The sequence below is a fragment of the Seriola aureovittata genome, chromosome 17 (genome assembly GCF_021018895.1).
Source record: "Seriola aureovittata isolate HTS-2021-v1 ecotype China chromosome 17, ASM2101889v1, whole genome shotgun sequence".
Lineage (NCBI taxonomy): Eukaryota > Metazoa > Chordata > Actinopteri > Carangiformes > Carangidae > Seriola > Seriola aureovittata.
The window spans coordinates 88670-113989 of record NC_079380.1 but is presented as its reverse complement, the minus strand read 5'-3'; the positions used below and the strand labels follow the sequence as shown (position 1 = coordinate 113989).

General features: G+C 42.1%; 1 protein-coding gene across 5 annotated transcripts in view; it reads right to left on the bottom strand.

The window, feature by feature from the left end:
* Positions 1 to 14920: 14920 nt before the first annotated feature.
* Positions 14921 to 25320, bottom strand: part of LOC130184958 (oxysterol-binding protein-related protein 7-like) — a 29914-nt gene continuing 19514 nt past the window's right edge. For 3 of the 5 annotated variants that reach the window (XM_056401090.1, XM_056401091.1, XM_056401092.1), the window contains exons 11-23: positions 23336 to 23469; positions 22321 to 22413; positions 21898 to 22078; positions 21681 to 21755; positions 20164 to 20378; positions 19913 to 20050; positions 19764 to 19827; positions 19582 to 19660; positions 17904 to 18048; positions 17625 to 17775; positions 17378 to 17504; positions 16471 to 16593; positions 14921 to 15951 (exon numbers count right to left, since the gene is read on the bottom strand). In XM_056401090.1, the coding sequence (XP_056257065.1) occupies positions 15843 to 15951; positions 16471 to 16593; positions 17378 to 17504; positions 17625 to 17775; positions 17904 to 18048; positions 19582 to 19660; positions 19764 to 19827; positions 19913 to 20050; positions 20164 to 20378; positions 21681 to 21755; positions 21898 to 22078; positions 22321 to 22413; positions 23336 to 23469 (1634 nt within the window). In that variant the 3' untranslated portion in view covers positions 14921 to 15842. The remainder of the gene's footprint in view (positions 15952 to 16470; positions 16594 to 17377; positions 17505 to 17624; positions 17776 to 17903; positions 18049 to 19581; positions 19661 to 19763; positions 19828 to 19912; positions 20051 to 20163; positions 20379 to 21680; positions 21756 to 21897; positions 22079 to 22320; positions 22414 to 23335; positions 23470 to 25320) is intronic. The other 2 variants (XM_056401093.1, XM_056401095.1) reach the window with 2 other exon arrangements.

Sequence of the window (25320 nt, the reverse complement as noted above, 5' to 3'; positions counted from 1 at the left end):
CCAATTGATGAGTCCACCTTGTAGTATCAAAGCTAGTAGTAATGCCAACTGAGAAACACAGGCAGAGGGACAGCACACTGAAACAGAGAGTCACAAGTGAGGCTAAATCTAGTTAAATTAGAGATATTAGCTTCCTAGATAATACTTGTTCAATCGTTGTGGTGTGGTGTTCAGGTAAAAGGGAGGAGTTAATGAAAACTGTCAATAAGAAGAATTTCCAAACCAGCAATCCACTTAAAGCAATGCAAAGACGTGAAAAGCGCATAAGCATGCACAAAAACTCTTAAGCATAACCAGGTGAGGTCCACTCTTTGGATCAGGAGTAGTAAGAAGGTGTGGTTAATATCAACTTAATACTATAGTGAGGAAGTGAGTCTGAAAGGTTAACACAAGTGTGTACTATTTCTTAACCCAAAGGCTGATAATGTGTTCATGCACCAACAGACAGTTCAAGTCCCTAAATATTGGGTGATATAAAAAATGATATATGATCCAGAGTTAGTTCTATTTCATTTCAAGTGGGTTAGAGTCTAAGGTCTGAATGTGAGAGTAGTATACAGGTTAAATCAATAGCGTGGCAGGTTAAAAGCAGGCTATGATGTAATAAAGTTGTGAATTTACAACAATTTTCTGTGTAAGGTCGCTTTAAAGCTCTAGATTGTGGTGTGTTTCATGCGCAGAGTCAGTGTTTGAATATTCCCACTCTCAACTCATTTACCCAAATCAGCCACCAGAGGGCGACAGAGGTTTATCTGTTTTGGTTCACGACTCAGGATTAAAGAGGAGGAGGAGCCGGTTGTCGTTGTCGGTGTTAGAACCGCCCACTAAAAGACTTTCGCTGCTCAGGTGAGACGAGGTTAGCACACACACACTCTCATAGTTGAGAGTAATTAGAGTTAATGAGTAATAATAAGAATCAGCTTTGTTCATTTCTGCACAGGGGAAATAAGAGTAAGAGTCATGAGTGAGTCCAGACGAATCTGCAAGGCACAGACCCAGCCTTTTTGAGTATCTGTGCAGAAATGAACACACACACACGCACGCACGCACGCACGCACGCACGCACGCACGCACACACAGGCACACACGCACACACAAGGAACTGCTACTAACGCAGTATCTGGGCAGAAATGAACCAAGCTGATTCTTATTGGCTACTAAACTCATTAACTCTTACCCTTAATACTCTTAAGTATGAGAGCACATAGATAGATAGATAGATAGATAGATAGATAGATACTTTCTTTATCCCTAGTGGAAATTCATGTGTCCTTTAGCTCATTGTTGATGATAATAATAATAAAATAAGAAAATGGGGGTGTGAGGAGCAGTGATGGCTGGCATTAGGGGAGTGACTCTGGGACGCCAGTGATCACTGTCTAGCCTCCTGGAGGTGTTGTGGGACCAACTAGACGAAACACTGGTGAAAGGAGGTTCCCACCTGATGACCCCAAAGACATGTTAGTTATCACTGCTCATTAGTCTGTACAGCTAAATTAATAGTTATCATAGGACATGTTAAGCTTAGGGAGCTATTCACTGGGTCCATTTTCTGTAGCACAAGCTTTGTGTTTATCTTAAATAACTAGAAAATTCCAGGGAAATTTTGAGTGCCACGGGGGCTACTGCCGGGATGAGTACATGATTTATTTCCAGTGTTCAAAAGTCACCCTAATCATAATCTTGTTTTTGAGAAATGTCTTGATATAAAAGACTCTGATATAAAACAATGTCACATCCCTCAATCATGTATTATGTGGGAAATATCTCATATTCTGTCTTGTTTTTTTTAATAAAACGAGGCAACATGTCTTCAAACTGGCATTTAAAGGGTTAAAATCCTGAAAACGAATAATCATTTGGTAGGTTTGAGCAGAACTGAAGTGGTTTAAGAGATTTATGCAAAAAAAAGCAGAAAAAAATATTGATATATGATCATTTTATAGCATTTTCTTTGTGTGTCCTTTTTTTGGACGTGAGGAACCCCAGAGGGTACAAAATGTGTTACCAGTGTATAATAGACCTGTAACAGTAACTGACATTAGATTTTAAAAATATGTCAAAAAAGACACTTTCTTGCAGAAATCCATACCTTCAGCTGTAACACAGCCAAAATGATCAGCAAATCAAAAAAGAAAAGTAAAGAAAATGTCCAAAAAAGGACAGAGGGACCCCTGAGGGTTAATAAATCCCATGAACCGCTATTTAAATTACCACTATTATCTTTTTTTCTGTGCTAAATTTAACATTACTGGGGAGGAGAGCAACGCGACTAGAAGTGACAGCGAGAGAGGGCTAGTAGCTTCTCCTCTCCTCTGTCTCAGCGGAGACCGTCACAACTTCATTCACTCTTTTAACAAAACAAAAAAAAAAAGCAACGAAGGAAGCAGTAAATGGACTTACATATTTAAGACCTAACTAAATGTAATTTAAGACCTAACATGCGGCTAATGTAAAGCTAGCAGAGCTTGGAGAGTTGGTTATCTGGTTGCTAGGCGCACGCAGGCACACACACAGGTCAGGAGCTGCCGTTGCCATGGCAATGTGAAAATCTGCCCAGAATTTGGCTTCTACATGGCTTCAAAACAACTGCAAATTATGAGAAAACCGTTACTTCTTTTCATAAACCGAAAAGACCGTGCCAGACACTGAAGCCAGAAGTTTCTACAGTCTCTATTTTATTCAGATATTCCTTAAAATGAGTGCGTAAGCTCAGTGCGAAGACAGAGAGAGATTATTTTGAAAAAAAAAGACGATTACATTAGGTGTCAATGAGAGTGAGACAGGTATTGCTGCCGGACTCGGCACCCCCGTTTAAATTTTGTGCAGACCCTGCCTGTCAAAGTTACATTTTATGAATCCCAACAACTATGTCTACATTTTCAGAAAGAATTATTTGTCTCCTTTTTACGGTTTGGCCGTGAGCTCGAGTTAAAAATAAAAATAAAGGTTATTTTTTACTGCTTCACGCACTCTAGCCAACTGATGCTTTCACTCTAACTTTGAAGAAAAAGTGATTTGCACTCCTCCTTTGAGTGCTCACAGTTTGAAAAGTTTACATGTTATGTAAAAACAGTTCCTATCTTTTTGAGAGAGCAGAAGTTTTCCTCCGTTTTACAGTTTGAATCACATTTCTACGTGCAGGTATGAGAGAGCTGGGTGACTCAGCAAAAAGGTGCAATTTTGTCGAAAAAAGGTGGGTTTCTAAAGAAAATTCCAATGCATTTCTAATGCATTATTTATTCCCAGTTTTTTGGGAATAACTTTGGGAAAAATTTGAATTTTAACACCAAAAGTCATAGCACCCCTTGCGGGATCAAGACGCACGTTTTGATGTATATATTACCGGGGTTTTCTCAAAGCTGCGGGACGAGTTACGCACCGAAATTTGGCGGAAGAATAATAAACCCGAAACAGAAGATTAATAGATGCCTCGGAACTGAGCACCCGTGGCACTAATAACAATAATAATAACAGTTGATAATAAATAAACAGCAATAATTAGATTAGTCCACTTCCTTTGGCTGAGTTGCTGTATAGCCTGATGGTAACAAAGGATCTCCTGAACCTCTCTGTTCTGCAGCACAGTTAGATGAGACATTTGCTGCACCTGTAGCTGCTTCTCTGTCCTGCCAGAATGTTGTGGAGAGGGTGGTTGGTATTGCCCAAGATGACTTCCATCTTACATTGCATGTGTCTCTCCACAACAGTCATGAGTGAGTCCAGACCAACCTGCAAGGCACAGACTCAGCCTTTTTTACCAGCTTGTCGGACATGCTACTGCCCCAGCAGATTGCATCATAAAATAGTACACTGGCCACCACTGACTGATAAAACGTACAGCATTTCAATGCAATCATCAAAGGACCTGAGCCTCCTGAGGGAAAAAGAGCCAGCTCTTCCCCTTCCGGTAGATAGCATCCGTTTTCAGGGACCAGTCCAGTTTACCCAGGTGCACACCTTGGTATTTATAAGAGTGCACCACCTCAGTGTCCTTGAATGTTGACTGGTTGAAGGGTGGGCCTCCAAAAGTCCATGACCATCTCCTTGGTCTTGGTGGTGTTCAGAAGGAGGCAGTTCTTGTCGTTCCATTCACATCATCAGATCCCTGCACTCATCTTCCTGCCCGTTCCTGATACACGCCACAATAGCTGTGTCATCCAAGTATTTCTGGATGTGACAGGAGTTGTAATTAAAGTCCACTGTATACAGGGTGAACAGGAACTGAGCCAGAACAGTCCCCTGTGGAGCCCCAGTGCTGCTCATCATTGTCCCTGAGACACAGTTACCCAGCCTGTGGTCATCTTGTCAGGTAATCCACAATCCGGTGTTTTCCTTGCTCCTAGTAAAGCTCTGGTCAAGGAAACACCAAATCACTGTGTGGTCATTTGTCCATCTTTTATAGGTATGTGGTTGAAGGGGCCAGCAATGACATTGTTCCGATAGTTTTTGTGGGACATGTTGACTGTCAGGAGGGGAGTTGTGTGATGTTTGAGTAGGATGAAACTATGTTTTTCGGAGTAGTTGAAGGTGGAGGTGGGCAAGCAAGGCTGCCGCCATCTTGTATAAATAGGATACGCCAAGCGTCTTCATTGTTTACGTTTGTAGCACAATTATCTTGTTTAGTTCATTAATTTGGGATGTGAACATGCAATACAGTATGTGCAAATGTGTTCGAGTTCAGCAGAGTTGTTGTCATGTATTTTATTTGACTGACTCCTAGTAAAGCTCTGGTCAAGGAAACACCAAATCACTGTGTGGTCATTTGTCCATGTTTTACAGAGTACAACACACACAATCGGTTAAAATGGACAGGAAATAAACTGAAATCCTGCATGCTACAAAATTTACACACTCTGTCTCTCTCTCTCCTCTTTTACTGTTGCAAACATTTTATATACACTCTGTTGGGACTCATTCAAGAGACCAGATGTTTTTTTGCTCCACAGACAAAGGAACTCACCTCCACACGGTTCCTCACTGTTCACACCTGGGGATGACCCTCCTGCAGGGACCTAACTTACCAGTCAGTGTGTGACATGTGACCCCCCAGGGTGTCTGGTCAAGGAAACACCAAATCACTGTGTGGTCATTTGTCCATGTTTTACAGAGTACAACATTTGGAGGCACCGCTGGGATGGGATGGTGAGAGTGGCATCTATCTATGAAGGTGTTTAAAGCCACGATAAGGACACAAGAGACAGGTTTCACATAAAAAAATAAATAAAATGGCAGAGATAGAGGATTTGAGACTGGAGGTGATAGGATCATTGTACACTTTAACTAAAGATGTCCTTTTGGAAATTTGCAATGTTCTTGACGTAACGGGGTTGAGCTTGCTAGACATAACTGATAAAAGTCGCTCCTGCCTCATTGCACTTATTGGGAGACATCTGGACATCCTCTAGAAAGAACTAGAGGATGAGGGCATGGCAGAGTTGCTCATGGCGAGGGACCAAATGGCTGAAGTGAAGGAGTATGATCAAGCTAGTCGTCCAAAGGATGCAGTGTCGAATGGAGCACAGCCAGATAAGTCCCAGGAACAGGCAGTTCAGCTCTCAGAACAGGAGAGGTTACAAAAGGAACTAGAGGCAGTTAAGTTAGCTTTGCAATTATCAGTACACAAGAGTTCAGGTGGAGATCAGGTACCAGTACAGGTGGGTGGGAACAGCATTAACCAAGACCAAGCTCTAACCCAGCAGCAGCTGCCACAGGGACGCTTTCCATTGCAGTGGAGCAAAGAGTTTAAGATCTCTGGACAGGTTGGAGAGCCAGGACAGAGGGATAAACTTAGTTTTTCAAGTCTGGCACATGAAATTGAGCGAGGAATAAAGAAGGGGTTTCCTGAGGCAGAGATAGTTGATGCAGTAGTCAGGGCCATCGCGCCAGGATTACAGCTTCGCAGTTATCTAGAGGGGAAACCAGATTTAACCTTACCCACACTGAGGCGAATTCTTCGCTTCCATTATCAGGAAAAAGGGGCGACAGAGTTGTACAAACAGTTAACTTCAGAGGTGCAGGGTAGCAAAAAAAAAACCCAAAACTTTGTGATTAGGGCCCTTGACTTGAGACAAAAGATCCTCTTTGCCTCCCAAGAAGCTGAATCGGGCTTGAGATATGACCCTGTCCTTGTGCAGAGCATGTTCCTGCACACTGTTCTCACAGGCCTGCAGAATGAGAGTATTAGAAATGACCTCCTACCGTACCTGCAGCAACAAACCTGTAGCGACGAACTGCTTCTTGAGAGACTGAACATTGCCTGTGCAAATGAGACTGAGAGACAGAATAAAAGAAGGCAGGTAACGCAGCAACGGCCAGCCGCTGTGCATTCAACTCAGTCAAATGATCAAATCACAGAGAAGAAAAATAAAGAGCCAAACCGAGACAACCCAAGCAAAACACAACCAGATGTACTGAATGAACTTAAAGAACTACGCTCAGATATGGCATTGTTAAAAATTCTCAGTGCTGAAGTGGCACAGATCAAAGAATCAATCCGACAGCCCCCTCCAGTACCAGCGCAACCTTCATTCCCACCGGCAGGGCAAGAGTACGCCCCCGCCCCTCAGTTTCAGCAGCCATTACCAAACCTCTGGCCTCCCCCAGGGCCAGGTGCGAGGGGTGATACAGCACAGTACCAACAACGGTTTGCCCCACAGCGGCACTATTATCCCTCACAGCGTACACGGCAGAGAAAATGTGTTGGCTGTCATCAAAACAATGTTGACTACTGTACCAACTGTTACAGATGTGGCAGCGGGGAGCACTACCTTGCTGGTTGTAGGGCCAAAGAGACAAAACCAGCAGGCCATTTAAACGAGAGAGGGTTACCACCACGGGACCGGGAGTAACCAGGCACAATAAAGAGTCCCAACAGAACTGTTTGCGCTGTGGTGTCACCGCAACACGCCAGAAACTGAGAGTATGTTCATCCTGTAAGAAGGGCACTTACTGTTCAAAGGTCTGCCAAGTAAAACATTGGTCTAAGCACAGGAAACAATGTAAGTCTGAGACCCACCCTGTAACACATTCAAACTACATTGAAAAAAAAGACAAGCAGCCTCAGCTAGTTGATCTTGTCGGAAAGCGCTGTGTCATAAACTGTTACATCCAAGGTTGCAGGACTCAGGCATTGTGGGACACTGGCTCCCAAGTCTCAATTGTGAATGAAAAATGGAAAAGAAATCACTTGCCATCTGAAAAACTGAGAAACGTGTCAGAACTGATTATGGGCCAGATGATCTAAAAATAGCAGCTGCTAATGGACAGAACATGCCTTACCTGGGCTGGATTGAGGCTACCTTTAAACTAGCTCCAGAGGGCGCTGTTACAGAGGAAGTTGTCATTCTTCTGCTGGTTATGAAGGGTCGACGGTGTCATCAGCCCATTATAGGCTATAATGTCATTGAACAAATTGTGACAACAGAAGTTAACCATCCAGATGAGACAAGCAGAGAACAGCTACACGCAATCCTGAAAGCTACTTTTCCAAGTTTGGGGAAAACTAGTGTCCCTGTTTTCATTGAGGTAGTCAGTGCAGAGCAGGCATGTGAATATGTGGTAAAGACAGCAAAAGAACGAGTTAACGTCCCAAAGCACTCCTCCATTCAGGTTGAGTGCAAAGCAAAGACACGCCCCCTAAAAAAGGATGTCACACTCCTCTTTGAGCCAGAGGTAAACCCTCAGTGGGCTGAAGGGCTTGACTTTTGTGAGACACTTGTAACCTTGAGTAGGGGAGCCCCACCCTACATTGTGCTTGAGGTCCAGAACCCCACAGATCACGATATCACATTGTCAGGGAAAACTGTGATAGGCACCTTAAATCAAGTGCAAGCTGTGTATCCAGCTAGTGTCTTTGAAAAATGCACTCCCTCTCCTACAGTGACAGTAAATGAAACCACGGTCAGCAGTGAGAGACTTGATGACAGTGTGTGGGATCCACCTGTTGATTTGAGCCACCTTAGTCAAATAGAAAAGCTAAAGGTGCAGAAAATGCTGCATCAGGAGTGCGCATCATTCTCCAAAACTGATGATGACATCGGGGAAATCCCAACACTACAACTGAGTATTTCGCTAAAGGATGTGGATCCAGTCGCGCGCACCTACCTCTCGGTACCAAAGCCATTCTACAAGGAAATAAAAGACTACCTCCATAACCTCATCGCCCAGGGGTGGGTACAAAAGTCAGACTCTCCCTATGCATCACCTGTTGTCTGTGTGAGGAAAAAAGACGGGAGCCTGCGTCTTTGCATAGACTATAGGGAGTTAAATCGAAAAACCCATCCTGATCGACAGCCAATCCCAAGAGTGCAGGACATTCTCGATGGCCTGGGGGGCAACAGCTGGTTTTCAGTGCTAGATCAGGGTAAGGCTTACCATCAAGGGTTTGTGGAGGAAGCAAGTAGGCCCTTGACTGCATTTGTGACCCTGTGGGGCCTCTACGAGTGGATAAGAATTCCATTCGGTTTGATGAATGCGCCAGCGGCGTTTCAACGCTGTATGGAAGAGTGTCTGGTGGATTTAAGGGACAATATCTGTGTGCCATATCTGGACGACACTTTAGTATACAGTCAGTCGTTTGAGAGTCATGTGGATCACGTGAGGCAGGTACTCCAACAGCTGAGAAAATATGGGATAAAACTGAAACCAAGCAAATGTGAAATATTCAGGCGTGAGGTTCGCTGCCTAGGGAGAATTGTGTCAGCTGAAGGGAGCAAAATTGACCCAGTGGATACACAAGCGGTGAGGGCACTGAAAGATAAGAGACCAGGGACAGTGGGACAGCTGAGAGCAATAATGGGCCTATTAAGCTACTACAGACAATATATAAAACATTTCTCTCAGATCGCAGGGCCACTGTACAACCTACTGAAAAGGACACCAGACAGTGACAACGGAAAAGACGATAGGACAAACACGAGGCGGGTGAAAGTGAAAAACAAAGGTGTGCCCTCACACACACAGATTGTATGGACTGATGAACATCAAGCAGTATGGCTTATAGAGTGTTTAGTTGAGGCACCAGTGCTGGGGTTCCCAGACTTCTCCCAGCCGTTCACTTTACATACAGATGCCTCAAATCAGGGGCTTGGGGCCATTTTGTATCAACATCAGGAGGGAAAACTCCGGGTGATAGCCTACGGATCAAGAACACTGACTGCCTCAGAACAAAATTACCATCTGCACTCGGGCAAATTAGAGTTCTTGGCATTAAAGTGGGCAGTCACAGAAAAATTTAGAGACTATTTGTATTATGCCCCGACATTCCCCGTATTCAGTGACAATAACCCCCTGACGTATGTTCTTTCAAGCGCCAAGCTCAACGCCACTGGATTCAGGTGGGTGGCGGAACTTGCAGATTTTCACTTCACTATCCGGTACCGTCCAGGCAGAGAAAATGTTGATGCGGACAGTCTGTCCAGAATGCCTGTTGACATAGAAACAATAATGAATCAATGCACAGAAGAACTCTCATCTGATTGTGTGGCGGCAGCAATCCAAGCCATTCATATCCAAGATTTCTCACCCTGGGCCTGCACAATGAGTACATCACCTGTGTTGTGTGCTGTGGACTGCACAGACAGCTTAGAGCCACTTTCAACAGCAGATATCCGGCAAGCACAGCATGATGATCCGCATATTGGCCCAATAATGCAGTTCAAAATCACAGACAAAAAACCAGCAGGACAAGAAATAAGAGCCCTGTCAGATCAGAGTAGATGCCTTCTCCAGGGCTGGGAGAAACTCCACCTAGATGAGAGCGGCATCCTCCGCCGGCAGACAGCGAATAACATTCAGTTAGTCCTGCCTGAAAAACACAAGGCCACAGTCCTGAAACAGTTGCATGATGAGATGGGCCACCAGGGCATCGATCGTACAACATCATTGATTAGAGACAGATTCTTTTGGCCCTATATGCAGAAAGATATTGGACATTATGTCACCAGAGCATGCACCTGTCTCAAACAAAAGACACCTTCAAGAGAAACAAGGGCCCCACTGGTCAATATTGTCACCACACAGCCTTTTGAACTTGTGTCAATTGACTTTCTTCATCTGGACAAGTGCCCGGGTGGGTATGAATATATTTTGGTCATTGTTGATCATTTTACTCGCTTCGCCCAGGCATACCCGACCACCTCAAAATCAGCGAAGGCGGTGGCAGATCGGATTTTCAATGACTATGTCTTAAAGTTTGGACTCCCAGCTCGGATTCACCGCGATCAAGGTGGTGAGTTCGAGAACCAACTTTTTGCCCAGCTAAAGAGGAACTGTGGAGTGTCAGGTTCCAGAGCGACACCTTACCACCTGCAAGGGAATGGTCAGGTGGCGCACACTCCTACAAATGCTCAAGACACTCACTGAAAAAGATAAATCAAACTGGAAGACATCACTGAATAAACTCACATATGCATACAACTGCACCAGATCTGAAGTGACAGGTTTCTCACCATTCCACTTACTGTTCGGGAGGTCACCACGGCTACCCATTGACCTTATGTTTTGCCACACCCCTGAGAGTAAGAACACAGATCACAAGACATATGTGGAGAGATGGAAACAGGAAATACAGCAAGCCTATGACATAGTACAAGAGAACACAAGAAAAGCGACAGAGAGGAGCAAGCGAAACTATGATGGGAAAGTAAGAAGTTCTATCCTGTATTCAGGCGATCGTGTTCTTGTCAGGAATTTGACACCCAGAGGGGGCACTGGGAAACTCCGCAGCCACTGGGAAGATGGTGTGCATGTGGTAGTCCGTCAAATGGGTGAGGGAATCCCAGTATATGAGGTTAAACCTGAGAAGGGGAGGGGAAGATCGAGAGTGCTGCATCGCAACCTGTTATTACCATGTGATAACTCACCTTTGGAAGTGGACCTCCAGCCGAAGTCTAAAGTTAAGAAAAACACACCAGTAACCCCCCCTGCAGGCACAGACATAGGAGAGGAGGATGAACAGGAGGAATATGGATTCTTCATTGAGCCCTTAACACATCCTGGTGGAGAAAGAGACACTTTGCATGTTGACTGGCCAGAAAGCCGTGAGCCTGAGACACAGGTGACTAACACTGTGTCAGAACTTGAGGGAATATGCGAGGTGAATGAGCCCCAAAATCAGGATGCTCTTGAACCACAAGAGAATGATGATCATAACTGTGATGAACGACCAGCTGACATGCCTGAGGAAGAGGAGGTCCCACCCTCCCAACACTCAACATACCGCAAGGGTGTTGATGAGAAGGGACCAGGGGACCAGCGGCCGAGGAGAAAAAGAAGGGCCCCGAAAGTGTTCACCTATGACCAACTTGGGACTCCAGCCTACTATGGCACAGCACAAGCAAATGAGGTGTTTTATCAGTATCAGTTATGACTATATAGTCAAACTCAGCCAGTGACAATGTGGACAAACCCATCCCAACTTTACCAACCCTTACTTATGCAGGGATATTAGGCATGAAGCAGATTTGGGCTGTGAAAGACAGATAGAGACTGTAAGTGCATTACAATCACCCTCAAGATGTAATGATGTCGGGACGACATCTAATTTTGTAGTGGAGTGTGTAATAGGTTAAAAAAGATGATATTATTCTGAAGAGGTTAAAAGTGCAATTGAGTTTAAAAGCTCATAGTTAAAAGGAATAATTCATTTAAAGGCAGAGTGGGTCAGGATCTGGCGGTATCGGGGATCGATTGGTTGGGTCTACGCCCACAGACAGGAGATTGTTCGCGGTGTTTTCCTCACTCCTAGTAAAGCTCTGGTCAAGGAAACACCAAATCACTGTGTGGTCATTTGTCAATGCTTTACAGGTATGTGGTTGAAGGGACGAGCAATGACATTGTTCCGTTTTTGTGGGACATGTTGACTGTCAGGAGGGGAGTTGTGTGATGTTTGAGTAGGATGAAACTATGTTTTTCGGAGTAGTTGAAGGTGGAGGTGGGCAAGCAAGGCTGCCGCCATCTTGTATAAATAGGATACGTCAAGCGTCTTCATTGTTTACGTTTGTAGCACAGTTATCTTGTTTAGTTCATTAATTTGGGATGTGAACATGCAATACAGTATGTGCAAATGTGTTCGAGTTCAGCAGAGTTGCTGTCATGTATTTTATTTGACTGACTCCTAGTAAAGCTCTGGTCAAGGAAACACCAAATCACTGTGTGGTCATTTGTCCATGTTTTACAGAGTACAACACACACAATCGGTTAGAATGGACAGGAAATAAACTGAAAAAAAAAATTTACACACTCTGTCTCTCTCTCTCCTCTTTTACTGTTGCAAACATTTTATATACACTCTGTTGGGACTCATTCAAGAGACCAGATGTTTCTTTGCTCCACAGACAAAGGAACTCACCTCCACACGGTTCCTCACTGTTCACACCTGGGGATGACCCTCCTGCAGGGACCTAACTTACCAGTCAGTGTGTGACATGTGACCCCCCAGGGTGTCACCAAACAAAACCAGATCTCCTTCTCTGTTCATTCTTTCTTCTCCCTCTCTTCTTTTCTCGGCTTGCTCTGGAGAGCAGCTCCTTCTCTCCCCTATCGGCTCTTCAAAGGGCAACAAGGCCCCAGCCCAGGTCAGCTCTGGTACCTGAGAAACCAGCTCTCTTGCCCACCTGCTCACAGCAGCCTGCAAACACTCTTCTCCTCAACAACTGCGACCTGCTTCGGATTAAGTGAGAGTAAACCAAGTTCTCTTCAGAATTAGCATCTACAACACAAGGTCAGCTGATTTTCCAAGCAATGGTAGTCAAAGCAGAGTTAGCATGGAACAGTTAACTCTGTGAGGAGAACAAAGGAGATAACAGCGGAAGCAACACACCCAGGCAGGACATCACTCCACCAGGAAGCCTGCCAACTCACTGGACTTTACAACAACACAGGACTGGGTAACGTTAACTGACTGGGCCTAACCTCTCCCAGCACAGCATAGCACTGCTGCACAGCTAAGCAGCAGAAGTCTTAAAATTATTTACACACTTCTAAACTGTTTTCACTGGAAATATGTTTTAGTCCAGTTGTAATCAGGAAGCACTCGACGGCTAATTTCAGTTTGTCATCCTAACTGACACAGAAACACATAAATACAGACAAGCAGAGAGGCACACTGACAGGCACTCAAACACACACACAGATACAAACAGACACACCCACACAAACAGAGAACACACACACACACACACACAGACAGAAAGCTGTTTACATATCATACTGGGAGATACCAGTTCAGACAGTAAATACAGCAGCAGACATATTGAATTTAACCCGCTCCACTGATGGTATAATGATCATCCTTTTACTTTCCTTCGGTCGTTAACTACTCCTGCATACTTTGTGCTATATAAACAATTAAACTATCAAAACTTTTAGCTTCTTCAGGAGATGTATCCTTGCCTTCAACTTTTTGATATTATTCATTCACTTTTGAAATAATACGTTTTTTTCAGCTACAGGCTTCATTCAAACTTTAAAGTGTTCACAACATTTCCGAATATTAAGCAATTATTCAGCTTATTGATATCTTAAATTTAAGTTTCTGTTTAGGATGCAGTTCATCTTTCATCATCAGTACTTCTTCACTTTTTTAAGGAATTTTATTCCTACTTCTACCTTTTCCAGTAAATAATTTGGCTTTCAACTGTTTCAACAATATGTTTCAATTCTCTGCTTTTGCAGTTTATGGACTGCAGCTCCTCCAGTTTAACATTTAGAAAACTTAGTAAAGTTAGATATTTTTCTGTTTTGTACATTTTGTACATTTCTGTCGAGTTTCGTGCTTTTCATCAACAATTCAGGTCTTTTTCAACCATTTTATGCCATTCAAACTCCAGCCTACAAATTCTGCTTTTAATGTTCAGCCATGGCTTCAGCTTCTTCAGCATTGCTTCAGGGATCTCATTCAGCTCTTAGCATTCACATGCATTTTAAGCAGGAAATGCGTTTTCTAGTTATTCTGACTTCCTCCACCTTTCTACGGTCTCTAACCACTCCTTCATACTTTTTTGTACAAAAACCATCCAACTATCAAAACGTTCAGGTTGTTCTGATGTATGCAACTTTTTTCTACTATTCATATTTTTTTTAAATATTAATATTTATCTGCGATTTCTTTTTACCATTGAAATGAATGGAGAGAATGTTGAAATCCTTGGAAGCTTCAGCCTCTTTGAGTTTCAACTACTTCAGTATACTTTCAGCTACAGACTTCATTCAAACTTTAAAATGTTCACAAGACAATCAGCTATTAAACTTTTTTCAGATCATTCTGCTGTGGGCTCCGGGCGGCGACCCAATCCCTGGTGGTGGTTCTTTAAGTTTTCCGTTTGTGTGTGTGCAGTGTCACGGGTGTTATCTTAGCTTCCCCCTCCCTCATTGGTTTGGGGCTGCCGAGGTAACCCAGCACTGTCCATTCCCCTTCCCCTTTGGCCTCTGTATCTAACATTAAGTGCTATAGACAGCATATATGGGACTTTTTTTTAGTAATCATTGTTTAATAAAAGTTTGTATTGTGAACACTGTCTCTTGCCCCATGGTGATTTCGAACTTGTGGAGCCTTTAGCCTCCCTTTATAAAGGTTTGTGATTATTTCCTGGGGTGAAATTCCCCAGGTGGCGTTGTTCGGCAACAAAATTTCATTACTTTATGACCGCCACTTTGTCACACTCAGTTGTAGATTAATCATCACAACAGTAGCCTATAAAATACTTAATTTAGCAGTAAAGTGTAAAGTGTATCTGTATCGAACCTTTCACAGATACAAAATCACAAACTGTGTCACGCATAAGCAAAATGTCCTTATGTGCCATTACAATTATAAATCACTTATAATAGGTCTTTACTACAACTGCATTGAACTTTTCATTTACCTCTGACCTTCTGGACATGAAGTATTTGGACCAAGGTTCAACAAGAAACAGTGTTGATTATAGAACCCTTTATTTGAAACAAAACCAAAGAAAAACATTTGACCAGGAATAAACAGTAGTCTTTTTTCCTCATTAAAATAAATTGTTGAAACATCAATAAAAATACTTCACTGCATCAACAGAGCATAAAAACGTCCTCATCTGTCAGCTGTATTTGTCCAGCGTAAGGATACTTTAAGAAACCAATGCGTCACCAATGTGCCACAACTAAACATCATGAAATAAAATACACACAGACTTTACAAATCAACATGAGTTTATACATTAAGACCCACTGAGAAAAGAAGCAGGACAGCACCAGTTCACCTATAATACACCACAAAAGTATCAGAATTAGCTCTGCAGGAAGCAAGCTTCTGACACTTCATTTCCAAACTCATCACAACTGTAATAAAAATGAGTCCGACTACTAATAATTATATAGACATGTTAAAACTAGCAAAGGTATAAGATATAACCTGACATTTTCCCAAGATACAGATAAGACACTTTACATGCAGAGAGGTCTCAGTCTTGACAGAAATACTTGAAGATTTTTACCCACAATTTTCTCCAGGGCTGTTATAGATAGATACTGAATCATGAATAGATAGATACTGAATCATGAATAATTATATCTAATGTCTCCATTATTGCTAGGGGTAGGGAAAAGGCTGGAAAGCCATTCGGCTTAATCTAGAGCAGTCTTTATCTGTTCCACAGGGGCACTTCACCTCTATGTGGCACAAACACACAGCAAAAGGTTCATGTATGCTTTTAAACGTCCCTCTCCTCTACAGCATAGATTAATGGACTAATGAGTACAACAAATCTTTTTACTAATAGAGGAGAGCATTATTCATCAATATCATGTTAGCATGTGTTTAGCACCTGGCTGGTTTCATCCAGCCTCAGCATGAAGTGAGGTACAGTACTTTAATACAGCTCCAGGTTTTGTATGTTGGAGAAACCTGGGTCTTTGCGGAGCTTCCAGTAGGTTCCATTGTACAGCCACACCTCTCTGCCGGCCTCATCCACAGCTTTCCTGAGAACACAAAGAAAAACATTCACTACACCTCCTGCAAAATTGTTTATTTCAAAAATAAACATTTTAAAAGGAATAGTTTCACTCATATCTGTATAGTGATATGGTATGAAGCCAGTTAGCTTAGCACAAAAACTGGAAACAAGGAGAAAGAGTTAGTCTAGCATCTTGAAATAAATTAGCACATCACATGTATATGATCTGTTCACAAACCGAAGCGCATTGTATGGAGTTATTATGTTTCTTGTCATTACTGTGGCTAGCCAAAAGATAAGTTCTGTCCCAAATCAAATGCATACTAATTCTGTGCAACATACAACTACATACTCACTGTCGCACTATAGTATATAGTATAAATAAACAAAATTTGGAGTGTCTCCAATTAACATCAAAATATTTTTTACTTACTACTTATTTTTTGTTTACCTAAATCTTTCTGAAAGATTCATATAAGACTCTTAACATGTTGAGAGGTCTCAGGTCATCTTTAAACAAATGCTCAAAAGCACAACTTCTCACCTGAAGAACCTTGGAATGTGCTCCTCTCCTCTCTTGGCCATCTCCTTCCTCCTCTCCCTCTGCTTCTCCTCCACCTCGTCTTTCTTTTTATCTGCCTCTGTTACCTTCCCCTCCTCCAGAAGCCTGATGGAGAGAAGAGGAACAGGAATTTAACAACTGGGCAACATGAAAGATGGGGCAGTAGGACAATCAATCCAACTAATAGCTCCAGAAATCTGTCCTTTTTTTTTCCTTCAAATCGATTCAAACTTTTATTTTTTTGGGCTTTTTGTGCCTTTAATGGACAGGACAGTAGAGAGACAGGAAATGGGGAGGCAGAGAGAGGGGGAATGACACGCAGCAAAGGACTGTCCGATGTGGGAGTCAAACCGGGGCCAGCTGCAGCGAGGACTGTAGCCTCTACATATGGGGCGCCTGCTTAACCCACTGAGCTACACGACGCCCAAATCGATTCAAACTTGGCGAGTGTATTTATGTATTTCTGAGGACACAAGGAAATGCAGTGTCCACTCTGAAGTGTTTTGGATGAGCAGTTGTCAAGATCCTAACCTCAAATAAACTGATGTAATCAGTGACGTGACAGAATGTTAATTTGTAAACAGAACCCGTTCCTCCCCAACTAAACTGACTGACAGGAACATTATCAACAAGCTCTGAACAGGCTCTGTGCTGGGGCTGGGTGATATGACAAATCAATTTATTATGGTTTACCTTGATTCTAATTCATTAACAATCACTCTGGGCCATGCAACCAACAAATTGGAGAAAGTATTAACCGAACTCACCAACATGAACGAGAATAAATTGATGAGAGGTTCTAAATTTCGGTTTTGATACTTTCTGGGTTTATTGCCCCGATCTACATTGCACTGTGACTAGTTTAAATAAATCAAACTCTTGTCTGTACCTCTGGTCTGGTCTGAAGCGTGTGTCTGTAGGAGGAAGAACGGCCCTCAGGTCAGGTGTCAGTTCGTTTAGTTCTCTGGCATAATGTGAAAAGCCGTAGAACTGGAAGTGATCATCAGGCTGCACGTCTAAACAGGAAACATTGTGCATGTCAAGAACTACAACACTGGACAATGTGGAGATATGTTAAAATAATTAAAAAAAAAAAAAAAAAAAAAAAAGATTTGGGCAATTGGAATGCCACTTACTGGGCTTCCAGATGCACTTTGGTGTAGAGAGGGTGTCACAGAAGATGCCTTCATGCCAGAGGCCTCCGAAGCGATGGACCACCTCTCCAGCCTGGTCCAGAACCACACCTTGCACCTCGTTCTTACTGTTATCTGAGGACCAGTAGCGAGACTAGAATAAGGAGGAAACAGTGGTAAAGAGGAGAGAAAGGGACAGATGAAAAGTCCATTTGCATTATTTTGACTTGTAAGGGAGGGAGCACATCAACAGTGTGTGTGTGTTTTTCTTTATGTCCTCACCTTGACAAAGGTGATCTTGCAGGTGCAAATGTTGCTGTTTGTGTTTCTGATGACCACCTCACCATAGTGCTCCAACCACCGCTGCTGACTCAGTACATTGTGGATACATGTCACTGCCTTGTTCCACTCATAGTGATCACCATACCTACACACAAAACAGTGCAATAATGTTTGACCTCATAAGGATCATTGAATCATTTTGTGTATTGTTGCCTGTTTTCAGAGGCGTTCTGATGCATCTCCACACTCTGGACATGCATCCATATTTATCACAGTGAAATTAGTGAGGGCTTAAACACAGGGAAGAAGATGCTTTCTTGTTTTTTGTCTTTTTCATTTTATCATTCAAATAAAGTCAGTCAGTCTTATTACGAGACGTCAGACTGAAATTCACCTTATAACTTCATCTACCAGTCTGTAGCGTGTGCAACAGCTTTTAATGTGAGAGAAGTGACTAAGCCAAAAACAGCCACAAGTCTCCAAAAGCTCCACTAAAAAGATACCTTAATATTACGTCAACCGGACAAAATGTTCACCTTACACAAAAGATATTTACATATCTTACATATGGATACAAGTATCTAGATGTTATACCATTTTTCCTCACAGATTCTGATAAAGATGCCTGAACTTGTATATCAGCTGATACCGATGAGTCACAACATTTTTTTACAGCTGTATACTACTAACCCTGTATGGGTGTGGTATGATTGCCATTGTTGTATGGCTCAGGTTAAACCCTTTGTAAAACATGAACAAATACATGACTGTTATAGAATATTTCATTACAGTAGAAACCACTTGGTTACAGTGATCAACCACTTTTTTGTGGTTTGTTTATATTAATCCAGTAATCCAATTAGTGTTAATTTTGGGTCTTTTCATATATGAAAACATACATAAAAAGAATTTAAAACTGTCGTTGCCTACTACTGGGAGCCATCATATGCTGAGGCTCACCAACTTATTTCGCTAACTTCATCTCTCATTTCATCTCACCATTTGTATGTGTTTCTCACTCACTGAGTCACAATGATTGGCTGAGTAGCATTATGTTACCAGCGCCATAAGGTGAGAAAAGCTGCATCATTTCAAACAGAAACACTAAGTAAGTAATTCTCAGCAATTTATAGGTTATAGGTCGGGGACAGGACAGCCTCTAGGTCTGGACCTGGACCGTGGTCCACTGTGACATCGGCCAACAGCTAACGTTAGGCTACTTACCAGAAATCAAATCTTCTTCGCCACTCTACAACACTAGCTGCCAGTGGCTGCACAGCGCAACTTGTCTGTGTAGGCTACTGTTTTAGAACGTTGAAGAACTGACACCTACTATAAAGTTTCTCAATATAAAAGTTTAGCTTTAGCAATAGAAATAAATTGACTGGTAATTTGGACATGAGCTAGATTTTTATCAGTGAAATTCCTCAGAAGTCTGCCTGCTTTTTTCATGTATAAAGAATATTGATATGAAAATATGAAAAACCTTACACTGGTGACCTCCACACCACTTAACAGTTCACAATATAGTAGAGCTTATTAGAGTATTGTATGAGCAGGCATACTACTACATTGTTGTACTTAAACTTTATGTTAGTAGTTATACTAGAGGTGTAGAACCGGCTGTTATCTGTTGTACTTTGTGACTGGTGTTGTTAAAGGAAAAGCAGTGGCTCACTTGGGCAGAGTAACATTGACCAGTCCAGAAGAGATGATCTCCACTGATTTCCCCCAAAACTTGTTCTTCCATCTCTGATCTGAGAGCAGACAAACCAACAGAAACAAATGGAGCGTTATGTTTAACTGTACTCATACAGTACAGCTGGATCCAGCACTAATCAGTGAATACACTGATCCTACCTTGCCAGAAAGTGAAGTTCTCTGATTCAGCATAGCAGGCAGAGATGGGCGGGTGATGGCAGACCTGAAAACACAACATGCAACACAGAATTACAGTTTGTTCTAAACCCAGATGTTGACATATTTGTATATCTTTTTCTGCTGGTTACCTGCTCGCTAATGTAATAGAAGTCTCTGTCTTCTCTGTGACTCTCATATGTTTCTCCTAGAACAGGGTTGAAGGGTTTGTAGCGATACCTCCAAGAAGCCCAGGCATAGCCAGAGATGGAGAATGCTGCCACATAAACCTAGCAACATACACATTAAAAAATAAATATCATGTCAATCATGCTAAGGTTAGCACTGAGCTAAGCTGTATCTCAGCTTCAGCTAGTTAGTGATTTTAGTAAACCAAACTCACCATTCTCTCAAATGGATCGTCAATGTGGTTGGCAATGTCTAGCAAGTCAGAGTACTCCAGCTCTTCACTGAGTCTCTGCAGCAAAGATACCGGCTCATTCAGAGCGACTGGCATAGACACTCTGGACAGGTCCTTGCCAATGTTGTTGTACAGGATGGTCATGATCCCAATGTGGCTGTTGTCTGTTCCTGGTGCAGGGAGAGCAGTCCGACGACCTGGATCACAGAAACACCAACAGCATAACTGAAAGAAACTTAAACATCTTCAAATATAATTATTATTCAAATGATGCACTGGCAGCAAGTCCTCATAGCATGTCAGTATATTTTATTATATATATATTTTTTTTATTTGCTATGTACTAGCATTTTGCAGTATATTAGTTGGGGGGGGGGAGGGGGTTGTCGATTGATTAAAGACATTAATTCTACATTGTTGTTTTTTGTCTGACGACAGAGAAAATAATGCACACAAAGGTAGAACTCCTGGCTCTAAAGTGTACCAGATATGGAATTAAATAGAGCCCGACCGATATTGGATTTTTGGGGCCGAGGGTGATATTAGGGAGTAAAAAAATTCTGATATGGATATATTGGCCGATATATATATATATATATATATATATATATATATACCAACACTATACACACACTTGTGAAAACGGTATGTAATGAAAGCAGGATATTTTACAGTTTAACAATAAACTTTAATGTCCAATATGACATCAGTGCACTTGGTTGGGGGATCCTATTGGAGTTAATTACTCGCGCGGCCTTGAAAGTGACATCACCTCAGGCACCAGGTCAGAGTCAAAGAAGTGTAGTCGTGAGGAATAAGGCAGCGAATTACCGGAGAAAAGGTAGAATTATTAGCCAACTCAGTGACGCTAACTTGGGTAGACTAATTGACAGCATTAAGCTAATATCTACACGTCATTATGTATTAACTGCTGACTGCATTTATTTTTTACTTTTTACATTTTCAACTGGTTAGAGTTGAAGTAACATTTATTTTTCACAAACCAAAGGTATTTATTTTTCTTTTGTATATGGCTGAGATATATATTGTAAAAGTTCAATGGTAGGGATAAAAGCCATTTTCAACTGGCCAGCCAATAAATAGGTTCTGAAAGTAAAATCTGCCGTCAACTGCTCATTTGGTCATTTGTGTATGCCTTTTTTGCTGCAGTTTGCTGGGGCAGCAGCATTTCTGACATGAACACAAATAGACTGAAAAAGCTGATCAAAAAAAGTGGGTCTGTGCACAATAAGTGTTGTTTGCAACTCCGATCTGCAGACATCACCCAAAATAGTTCATATTAATTTATTACAACATAAGACTACAGGTCAATAACACTATATATGATGTGCATGAAGAGCTCCAAGTCTCAGTATAGTTCTGTGAGCTATGTGAATCCTGTTCTTAAAGTCATGTCACAGTATATAGTATGCAGTACACAGCAGACATCACTGCACTCATTCACAACATGAATGAGTCAACACTAGTGGTGGTGTTACCAGTATCAGTGGGTACTGAGTTGAGTTTGTCAGGAGCGCTGTTCAGGCTGGCTCTGTAGTTGAGGGTAGCAGTGGCTGGAGGAGGAGGAGAGGACAGAGTCAGTCATTCATTCCATTTAAACTTTATCTACTGTCGAGTTGGTCAGAAAGTGTTGGAGTGTGATTGGGCAGGATGGTCTGACTGCTACAGATAACCGGCTGCGAGGTAAACACTCACTATGTCCCTCTTCTGGCTCTGAGGTGCTGGTGGTGGTGATGTCACTGAGGCCTGACTCATCCGAAGGATCGGCCTCTGACGAGCTCTCGCATACGATCACCTCACTGGCATCAAAATACTCTGCCATGGACTCTGCCACTGATGGCGCACGATGACTGTGACGGCCCATAGATGGTGTCCTCTACAAGGCACCAGAGAAGAAAAGGGACAGCAAAGAGGAGAAAAGGATTGGTGGTTCAAACTAAAGTCTTTGCTTGAAAGAAACAAATAAGGTACAAAGGTAAGAAGTGGAGACAGATCCGTAGCTAACAGGCATGTGGAGACACATATGATGAGACATGCAAAACAGATCAACAGCAAGATCATGAAATTGTCATACACAAAAAGTCAAACTGACGTTCACACACACAACACAGTACACACCTGGTCCGGACGGACAGTGCAGAAGGATCCCTCAGTAGAGTCAGAGGACAGGGAAAGTGAATGGACTTTGGTCAGACGTGACTGTATGTCAAGCTATACACATGCATGGATATGCACACACATACACAGCCATGCAGGACACAAGAAGAGGAAGCACAGAAGAGCAAAAATACATGATCAGAATATCATGCAGACTCCATAGCATTCACACAACGCATAGTGATGATCATTGTGTCACTCTATTCTTGACTGTTAGCAGGGTCAGAGGATAAAGCTGCATCCAACAACCCCTCATGTGTTCTCCATGCAGAGAAGAGAGCAGGAATGAACTGACTTGTTGACTGTTGAGTGCATCGCTCACAATGAGAAGTTACATCAACTCATGTCCCCTTTGTTCAAACGTACAGTAACATGCAGCACAGACAGAAAACAGGGCAGGCAGCCAAAGAAAAACCTCATGCAACACCAAACAAGAAGGGTTACTGAGCACCGTCAGTTTGACAGCAGGAATAAACAAGCCCCACCACGGATGCAACTGCTCAGTTTCAGTGAGTGACAACGATCCTGTTATTTGTGTCATTGTGTATGTGGAAAGAGGGAATGAAAGACTTAAGGTGTTGTCCTTCAGGTTGCACCTGTGATAACTTAGGCCCGTCTTGTCTAGAAACAGCCCAAACCTGTTCAACAGTTTCACTCAGCCCTCACCAACAGACACTGAGGGCTTGGCCTACATTGTATTTTGCAGGTCGATACTTAAATTTTTGTGCAAAATTGTGTTTTATGTTGTTCTAGCTCTGGGATTCCAGGAGGAAAAGTAAGAGGTGGTGGTGAAGAAGTGAACAAAGAGGTAAAGAGAGATAGACTTGTCATGTTGTGATTTAGAATTAATGCTTTTGGCAGCAGCTCTTGGCTTTGTGTGTGTGTGTGTGTGTGTGTGTGTGTGTGTGTGTGTGTGTGTGTGTGTGTGTGTGTGTGTGTGTGTGTGTGTGTGTGTGTGTGTGTGTGTGTATGTTACTTCAGACAGTGTGCTGCACAGTGTGGCGAGCTGGTGAGAGGTGTTCTGTCTCAGGTCCGGACCAGTCCAAGCCTCCCTCAGTCTCTCTCTTTCCAAGGATAAAACCTCGTGAATGGATGTGAGAGAAGAATGAACTGCAACACAACAAACACAAAAACACTTCCTTAGAGGGTAATTAGCAGCACATTACAACAGAACTCTACTGTAAACTGAAGTGAAAACCACTATCAAACTGTGGTTGTTTTTACAGCTTGTAAGTGATAAATCAAACAGTTGTTACTGAGTAGTTCCTTCATTTTTATTATAATACAACATATTCCCTACCAAGAAATCAGACAGAGCAAGTTTCAGTAATATTCAGGTCACATATATATAAATAATCATATCCATGTTATTTTCAGATAAAATGATATTCTGTTTATTACACTTATTTTTAAGACATTGTCATCACTCAATGACTTAAAAAATAAGTGTAATGAACAGAATATCATTTTAACTCATCTCTAACATTTAACAATGGATATATGTGGAAAGGCAATTACACAAAATACAAACTGCCTTTATATTCTTAAAAAAAATAATTTGCATATTTACAAAACGCTCCAACCTCTGACAACAATGATACATTGTTTAAAAATGTATGCCACTTGCAGAGCAACTATATATTACTGATGTTTGACACACTGAAAGTTACCTTGACTGATTCAATCCATATTTCTCCAAGCAGATTTGTCACGTGTGTCGATGGGCACAGCTGTAATGTTACTGTCCTACACTCCAGCGGAGATTGAGACTTCCACGGAACGGTTTAAAAGAAAAAAATATCCCAAGCTCAGCGGAGACGCAGCTTCATTCCAGCACAGCATCACAACGCAGGTTGCATTTGTTTCAAAACTGTTAAACAGATACAGATGACTGGCAGTTAGCATCATACTACCTATCAGAGCGCATATCCAGAGCTGCAAATTAGTCAGCGTTAGCATGCTGCTGATGGCCATGAAAAGTCAAGGTATGCGGGAGCCATCATCTTTGATGGAAATTGTCAATAGTAAAAATTATCTGACCTACAATACGGTAGTCATTAACTTTAGTGTTTGGAAATTCCTTTTTTCATTTTTCCTCATTGAATGGAAGAATGAAGAAAGTTAGTCAGGTGGCAGGAAGATAAAGGTAAATATTTTCAAATAAAAGCCAAGATGATAGCGTGGTCATTCTATAAAGTCATGTTTTCATGTAAAACCTAAGCAAAAAGGAGTGTATGTAGGGATGGGCAATCTGGCCAAAAGATAATTTTACTATCCTTTTATGTGGAATCGCAAGCTGTGACCAAAACCACGATCTGCATCCTACATCCGCTCTGGTTTTATTTTGAAAGTCCCGACTGGAAGTTATAAATTTGTATCTTTCCGCTACTCTTTCGCTTTTTTCAACTGTTTGTCTTCTCGCGGCTACTCTACAGCCATAATGCTGTATTCCGTTTACAAATCGTGTCACAACCAACCACACTTTTGCTGAGTTCATAAGGAGTATTCGTTTGGACAGCGCTGTTATTTATTTATGAGGTGCTCTTCCCGCGAGCAGACTGTAACGCCACACACTACCTTTCTTCATTTTCGAGTCAACAAGGAACTGCTAACGCTAACTAACTTGTGGCGGCTCTTGATATGCGCTCTGATAGGTAGTATGATGTAAACCGCCAGTCATCTGTATTTGTTCAACAGTTTTGAAACTAATACAACCTGCGATGTGATGAAGCTGAGTCTCCGCTGAACTTGGAACAATTTTTCTTTTCTTAGTCTGTATTCTCCGCTGGAGTGTAAATGTGACAAATCTGCTAGGAGAAATGTGGATTAAATCAGTCAAGGTATCTTTCAGTGTGTCAAACATCAGTAGTATATTGTTGCTCTGCAAGTGGCATTAATTTTTTAACAATGTATTATTTTTGTTAGACATTGAGCGTTTTGTAAATATTCAAAATTATTTTT